We start from the raw sequence: 8,341 nt of genomic DNA, 5'->3' as shown, positions 1-8,341 counted from the left end.
CTTGTTGATTTTCCCATGTTGTGTTTGAGCTTTTCCTGCAACACTATTCTACAGTTGTGCCTCACATTAACTCAAATGTTGTCAATCAGCCAATCAGAAACCTCCAAAACCCTGACATCATCATCTGAGCTTTACAGAGGCAGAATAATCTTATTGTGTGTAAACTTGACTTTCAACAAGAGTTATAACAATTCCTCAAATTTCTCTCTCTCATTATTCTGCTGTTGAGCAGAACAGAAACACATGATCATCCTGACTTACCTTCAAGAGAAACAGTTTAGTCACATGAACAGCTGACTTTATAAAAGTGGTGATGTGGCTTTTATTCAGTGATGTACACTTCTGCTTTTAACTGTAAGCGTTTCTTTAAAGCAGGGCTGCCCAAACCTTTTTGTTTGAAGGGCCAAAAACCAAATATCAATGTGAGCCATGGGCTAAAGGTAAATAAACCAAACTATATTACATTAAAGTTGCCACGGCTAATTTCCAGATATATTTATTTAAGTAAATTATCATTAAATATTTTTAATATTTAAAAAAAAATGAAATATTACTTTACATTGTAATATCTAATGCAGTATATGCAGGGTTCATACGGTTCGGGAAAACCTGGAAAAGTCATGAAATTTGGAAAAAGCATTTTCCAGGCCTGGACAAATAAACAAATAAACCCAAAATGTTTTGTAAGAGTCATGAGAATTTGTTTAACAGTGATCTGTGTACTTGAATATATTCGAGATGAACTTGACTTATACTTATGACACTATGTTTGATGGGTAAACTTGAAATAAATAAAATAGATGAATAAAGCAATAGCTTAAAAGAGCAATAGCAGTTTTAGCTTCGCTCTCCTTCTTGCTGCCGCTGTAACTCGATGCATGTTGAGTGTGTGTCCAGAAACCATCTCTAACTGCAGTGAGAAGATACTGTCAGTGCTAAAGGCTAATTAGCACTAATCTTAAGTCTAATGAAAACACAAGCCAACATTATACAATTTTCAGGAAAATACTTTTTAAAAACTATTTTACAGATAAAAATAAATAAATATTAACTTCATGGATTGTCATGGTTTTTGATATGCTGTAATCTGAACATGCATTTTTTTCTTATTTATCACGTGCACATACATGAAACGAAACAAGATCATCAATATTTACCTTAAAGTTTTGGAAAAGTCATGGAATTATAGAAATAAAAATGTGTATGAACCCTGAGTATAATGTTTACAATAACACTGTGGAGTTCAATGCTGAATTCATGTAACTGAGGCCAGCTATAAGAGCTGTGCATGTAAACCTCACTCCTCTGACCTCTAAAGCTGCTCTAGCGACAAACGGTACAGTTTGTGGTCTTTAGCCTACTTGGTAGAGCAACTGACTAACCATACGGAAAGTTGCTGGCTCGATACCAGCTTGGAGTGAGTTGGGTGTTGTTGGACCAGCAGGGTTACATCAAGACTAATCTGACTGCAAAGACTTTGGTAATCAAGTCATTGAATTATAGTAGTAAAAGTGTGGATGAACCCTGAGTATAACGTTTAAAATAACACTGGAGTTCAATGCTGAATTCATTTGTCAAGATGAGTCTGACTGCAAAGACTTTGGTGATCAAATCCAGTCATTGTCAGGTGACAGTCTGTACATTTAAACAAAATCTGAATAATTTGCTCCATTTAATTGAAGCATTTAATTTAGGTTAGCTTTTAACAAACAAACAAAGGGTTACATTACATTTGAACTGATAATCCCTAAACCATCCGCATCATTCTCAGATGGTAAAACTTTGGCCTGCGGGCTCGACTTTGTGCTTTAAAGCTTTAGTGACAACATTAATGTCGAAATATGAGTGAAATAATGTTCATCATTCAGATCATACTCATTAAACACTCGCTGTACTTATTAAAGTACGTTAAAGAGTGAGTGTATTAAATCTGATTGTGTGTGAAATGAAGAAGAACTGTGATGAAGAATGAAGATTTCAGAGTCGAGACAAACCTGTGATTCTTAAAGAGTCTTTTAATGTCAAAGTGATTGTTGTACTTTTCCACAGACACCAGTAAACTCAAATCACAATTGATCAGCTCTCTTCTGGAATTGGTGAATTGCATCACAGTCATTATCTCCAATAACCCAGCAAGTTGACCGAGACCTTCTGAAGTAAGAGCTGTGAAGAGTTGAGTCAGTGGTGTTTTGGGGAACTGCAGGACTCTGCTGCTGGAGATAAGGAGATTCTGCACATTCATCATCATCATGAAACAGCTCTGAGCTGCTGAAGATCTTAATCTGATCTTACTACACTGAAACACATTGACAAATACTGTCACTGTTTTCTGTACACTGCTCAAACACTGCAGCACAGGCTTATCTTAGTTTAATTTATCTGCAGCATTTCATGGACAAGCCAAACATATGATCTTGTTTTCAGAAATGATCATTTAGAAGAGAGTTTTTCCCTAAAAAGGTAAAGAAAAGAGAAAAGGGTAAGAGAAAAGATCTTGTTTTCTTTATGACGCAAGATTATTCTGCTTACTTCAGTTTTGCTTGTTTTAATGAGAAACTCTCTTTATTTTGACTCATTATTACTGAAAACAAGCCTATAGATGTTTTTCTTGTCTAGAAAATGCGGACTGATTTTAGTATTTTAGATATTTTGGACTGGAAACAAGACTAAAACTCAGCAAGAAAAGCATTTTTGCAGTGCAAAGTGAACCAATGGAAGAAGTTTTAATGTCAACAGGGTTTGGCAGTAATTCAGTGAATTAATCAATGCTTCCAGTTAGTAATACAGGATAATGTTTCACTCTGGGTTGAAATGCTGTCAGCATCAGATCATTTTCTCTTATTATGATTCAGTATTTCTACATTATTAATAGTACATCACTACTTCTGTGAAGTTGTTAAAGTAGTTTCAGGATTAGTTATATTTCCCCTGATCAGTGTAGTACAGTACAGTTAGCACTGTTACTGTGTGATTGTGGTGAGTAAAGTGTTGAAAAGGTTCGGGCTCGTCCGGGATTTGAACCCGGGACCTCTCGCACCCTAAGCGAGAATCATACCCCTAGACCAACGAGCCTGACAGAAGAAAACTGCACAACTCCAGAACTCAGACTGACACGTCTCAACCTAAATTACATCTGCATGGAGCTGAGAGAGACAGGGAATCTGCGCATGCGCGGCCTGTAGGCTGCTCCACCCAGCGGACACACCGAGCACTGCTGGCTCCAAACTCTGCATTTCTGTAAGCTCCCGCATGTGAAATACTGTAGTCATTTATAGTGTTTTTGATCCATATATATATCACTGTATATATTATAGTATCCCTACAACTCTTTGTTAATGAATGCAATGTTAATGAAATTGGTAAACGTATAAATACTGCAGTGTACTGGGCTTTTACTACAGTAAACTGTGGTGTACTGTAGTAGAATATACCCTCTAGTTGTAGAAAACTACGTGTACGCTCATTTGTTTATATTAGTTCTTATATTACCATAGCAACTGTAGAATTAACTCAAAGATCAAATACTTTGTTACCATAGCAACTGAATCACCACAACAGATCAATTACTTCAGCTGATGTGTTACCATAGCAACTGTAGAATCACCACAGCAGATTGATTCAAGTGCTTTACTATAGTACTGCTCAAAAACACTACAGTGTTTACTATAAGTGTGAGCCAATATAATCCAAGTACTGTGTTTCAGATATATTTCATATTTCAAAATGAGTGAAATGATGTTGAAATAGTGGCAGAGGTCATGAGGAGAGCTCCTGCTGTGTGTGTGTGTGTGTGTGTGTGTGTGTGTGTGTATGTGTGTGTGCGCTTGTGTGTGTGTCTCAGTTGTTCTGTGGCTCTGTGTGTTTGACAGAGTTGCAGATCTCCAGCACAGCCCGGTTGAAGTCCTCCGGCTGGTCAGCGAACACGTAATGACCAGCGCCCTGAATCACCTGCAGGAGCACACACACACACACACACACACACACACACACACACACACACACACACACACACACACACACACACACACACACACACACACACACACACACACACACACACACACACACACACACACACACACACACACACACACACACACACACACACACACACACACACACACACACACACACACACACACACAGAGGTTTCATCATTCACACGGTTTGCTGAAGAGTTTCATGTCAACAGTAGAGATCAGTCAGATAATATATGAGATGAAGCCACAACCCTACATCAATACTCCACTCTGGAATGAATTGTGTACAGCTTTAGCAACACTCTAGAAATGCTTATTTGGATTAACCCAATTCTGGGCTGATTAAGTTAACTTGAGTTCAGTTTAACCCAGTCATGGCCGGTCATGCAGACACTCACTATGACTTCAGTGTGTGATCCGGGCCGCATTTCCTGCAGGATTCTTCCTGATTGTCCGTCAATGCAGGAGCGAGAGCCGTAGATGAAGCTGATGGGCAGAGACGGGCTGATCTTATCCATTCGCTCGAGCAGGGGGTGCTGGGGCCACCCGTATGGGACTGTCATGTTCTTAAAGCCCACCTCTCCACTGCACACATACAGCACAGGACATCTGAGAACACCTGTGAACACTTATGAACACCTGTGAACATCTGTGAACATCTATGAAGACATGTGAGCATCTATGAACATCCATGTACACCTGTGAACATCTATGAAGACATGTGAACATCTATGAAGACAAGTGAACATCTATGAACATCTATGAACACCTGTGAACATCTATGAACATCTATGAACACCTGTGAACACCTATGAAAATCTATGAACACCTGTGAACATCTATGAACATCTATGAACACCTGTGAACATCTATGAACACCTGTGAACATCTATGAACACCTGTGAACATCTATGAACACCTGTGAACATCTATGAACACCTGTGAACATCTATGAACACCTATGAACACCTGTGAACATCTATGAACATCTATGAACACCTGTGAACATCTATGAACATCTATGAACACCTGTGAACATCTATGAACACCTGTGAACATCTATGAACACCTGTGAACATCTATGAACACCTATGAACACCTGTGAACATCTATGAACATATATGAACACCTGTGAACATCTATGAACACCTGTGAACATCTATGAACATCTATGAACATCTATGAACATCTATGAACACCTGTGAACATCTATGAACATCTATGAACACCTGTGAACATCTATGAAGACATGTGAACATCTATGAACATCTTTGAACACCTGTGAACATCTATGAACATCTATGAACACCTGTGAACATCTATGAAGACATGTGAACATCTATGAACATCTTTGAACACCTGTGAACATCTATAAACATCTATGAACACCTGTGAACATCTATGAACATATATGAACACCTGTGAACATCTATGAACACCTGTGAACATCTATGAACACCTGTGAACATCTATGAACATCTATGAACATCTATGAACACCTGTGAACATCTATGAACATCTATGAACATCTATGAACATCTATGAACACCTGTGAACATCTATGAAGACATGTGAACATCTATGAACATCTTTGAACACCTGTGAACATCTATGAACATCTATGAACACATGTGAACACCTATGAACATCTATGAACACCTGTGAACACCTATGAACATCTATGAACACCTGTGAACATCTATGAACATCTATGAACACCTGTGAACATCTATGAACATCTATGAACACATGTGAACACCTATGAACATCTATGAACACCTGTGAACATCTATGAACATCCATGTACACATATGAACATCTATGAACACCTATGAACATCTGTGGACATCTATGAACACCTGTGAATGCCTATGAACACTGCGTCTGCGTCTGCTGGATGGGAGAGTTGAGCTGTACCTGGCCGTCTGTGTGTTGATGTGGTAAATGTAGTCCGGCACAGTGTTGTCAGAGAACAGAGCAGAGTATTTCTGCTTGAAGTCTGAGCGCAGCAGCTGCAGCAGCAGAGGACCTGCACCACAAACAGCTCACTTTAACACTCGCAGCATGGTCATTCATTTACCGTTAGTTTGCTGTGAGGGAATGATGCGCAAAAAGGAAGCCCCGCCCCCTACTCAATATTCAGATTCTGTTGTAAGTACATCAACATACTGAAATCCTCCACAACTTCCAGACCACGCAGACTTATTACTGCAATGAACAACAGTGCATGTTACACCTCATCTGAGTATTTGAGCTTGATGTCAGTGTCGGGTAATGATTGACAGATGTTGGGTCTGTTTCTCACCCAGGGGTCCCGCAAGCCGCAGCAGAGCCAGAGGGTTGAACGGATTCATAGCAGCTCCGAACACTTTAATCCAGAAGGGAACCCAGCGCTCCGGGGCACTGGGTCTGGCGGAGAAACCCCACGGCTCCACCAGAATCAGGTGCTTCACTCTGAGCAAACAGACATACAGCATTCATACAGCATTCATAAAGCAGACCCAGAGCAATCATACAGCAGACATAGAGCATTCATAAAGCATTCATACAGCAGGCATAAAGCATTAATAAAGCATTCACACAGCAGACCTAGAGCAGACACAGAGCATTCATACAGCAGACATAGAGCATTCATAAAGCATTCATACAGCAGGCATTGAGCATTCATAAAGCATTCATACAGCAGGCATAATGCATTCATAAAGCATTCATACAGTAGACATACAGCATTCATTCAGCAGACATAGAAAATTCATTTAGCATTCATACAACAGGCATAGAGCATTCATAAAGCATCCACACAGCAGACCTAGAGTAGACACAGAGCATTCATACAGCAGTCATAGAGCATCCATAAAGCATTCATACAGCAGGCATAAAGCATTAATAAAGCAGTCATACAGCAGGCATAGAGCATTCATAAAGCATTCACACAGCAGACCTAGAGCAGACACAGAGCATTCATACAGCAGACAAAGAGCATTCATAAAGCATTCATACAGCAGGCATAGAGCATTCATAAAGCATTCATACAACAGGCATAGAGCATTCATAAAGCATCCACACAGCAGACCTAGAGTAGACACAGAGCATTCATACAGCAGACAAAGAGCATTCATAAAGCATTCATACAGCAGGCATAGAGCATTCATAAAGCATTCATACAGTAGACATACAGCATTCATTCAGCAGACATAGAAAATTTATTTAGCATTTATACAACAGGCATAGAGCATTCATAAAGCATTCACACAGCAGACCTAGAGTAGACACAGAGCATTCATACAGCAGACATAGAGCATTCATAAAGCATTCATACAGCAGACATAGAGCATTCATAAAGCATTCATACAGCAGGCATAGAGCATTCATACAGCTGACATAGAGCATTCATAAAGCATTCATACAGCAGGCATAGAGCATTCATAAAGCATTCATACAGCAGGCATAGAGCATTCATACAGCTGACATAGAGCATTCATAAAGCATTCATACAGCAGGCATAGAGCATTCATAAAGCAGTCATACAGCAGGCATAGAGCATTCATACAGCTGACATAGAGCATTCATAAAGCATTCATACAGCAGGCATAGAGCATTCATAAAGCATTCATACAGCAGGCATAGAGCATTCATAAAGCAGTCATACAGCAGGCATAGAGCATTCATACAGCTGACATAGAGCATTCATAAAGCATTCATACAGCAGGCATAGAGCATTCATAAAGCATTCATACAGCAGGCATAGAGCATTCATAAAGCAGTCATACAGCAGGCATAGAGCATTCATACAGCTGACATAGAGCATTCATAAAGCATTCATACAGCAGGCATAGAGCATTCATAAAGCAGTCATACAGCAGACTGATTGTTAATCTACCAATGAGGTAAGCAGAATAATCTTGTGTTCACACACACACACACACACACACACACACAAACACACCCACACACACACACACACACACACACACACACACACACACACACACACACACACACACACACACACTGACCGCTGTGGGTAAGCGAGTGCGTACGCAGCGGATATGTACGCTCCCAGATGGTGTCCCAGCAGGATCATGCTCTCCACCCTCTGCTGGCTCCTCCAGTGCTCCAGCGCCTCCACCTGCTGCTGCTCCGCCTGCTGAGGGTCAGTGCTGAACACCGGCCGGCTGCTGCGCCCGAAACCCAGCAGATCCAGAGCCAACACCGGCCGGCCAGCCTGCGCCAGAGCCTGCAGGTTCAGCACCCACAGCCCCACAGCGGCCCCGAACCCATGCAGGAGCACCAGCGCCGGCCCCTCCCCTGCTGACCCCGCCCCCCTCAGCCCCTCCCCATTGAAGACCAGAGTCCGGATC

The 8,341-nt window shown here is 40.8% G+C and overlaps 1 protein-coding gene and 1 non-coding gene across 2 annotated transcripts in view; both read right to left on the bottom strand.

Moving 5' to 3' along the window:
- Nucleotides 1-1,997: 1,997 nt before the first annotated feature.
- Nucleotides 1,998-8,341, bottom strand: part of abhd5b (abhydrolase domain containing 5, lysophosphatidic acid acyltransferase b) — a 7,177-nt gene continuing 833 nt past the window's right edge. Inside the window, exons 3-7 of the mRNA XM_087296111.1 lie at nucleotides 7,997-8,341; nucleotides 6,286-6,434; nucleotides 5,898-6,009; nucleotides 4,379-4,565; nucleotides 1,998-3,948 (exon numbers count right to left, since the gene is read on the bottom strand). The exon at nucleotides 7,997-8,341 is cut by the window's right edge and continues 52 nt beyond it. Of these exons, the coding sequence (XP_087152237.1) occupies nucleotides 3,838-3,948; nucleotides 4,379-4,565; nucleotides 5,898-6,009; nucleotides 6,286-6,434; nucleotides 7,997-8,341 (904 nt within the window). The 3' untranslated portion in view covers nucleotides 1,998-3,837. The remainder of the gene's footprint in view (nucleotides 3,949-4,378; nucleotides 4,566-5,897; nucleotides 6,010-6,285; nucleotides 6,435-7,996) is intronic.
- Nucleotides 3,001-3,072, bottom strand: trnap-agg (transfer RNA proline (anticodon AGG)). The gene has a single exon. It is a non-coding gene; the product is annotated as a tRNA-Pro (tRNA).

This window comes from Danio rerio, chromosome 19, assembly GCF_052040795.2.
Source record: "Danio rerio strain M-AB ecotype USA chromosome 19, GRCz13ab, whole genome shotgun sequence".
Taxonomy (NCBI): Eukaryota; Metazoa; Chordata; class Actinopteri; order Cypriniformes; family Danionidae; genus Danio; species Danio rerio.
The sequence above is the reverse complement of the archived record's forward strand: the minus strand, read 5'-3'. Positions and strand labels throughout refer to the sequence as shown.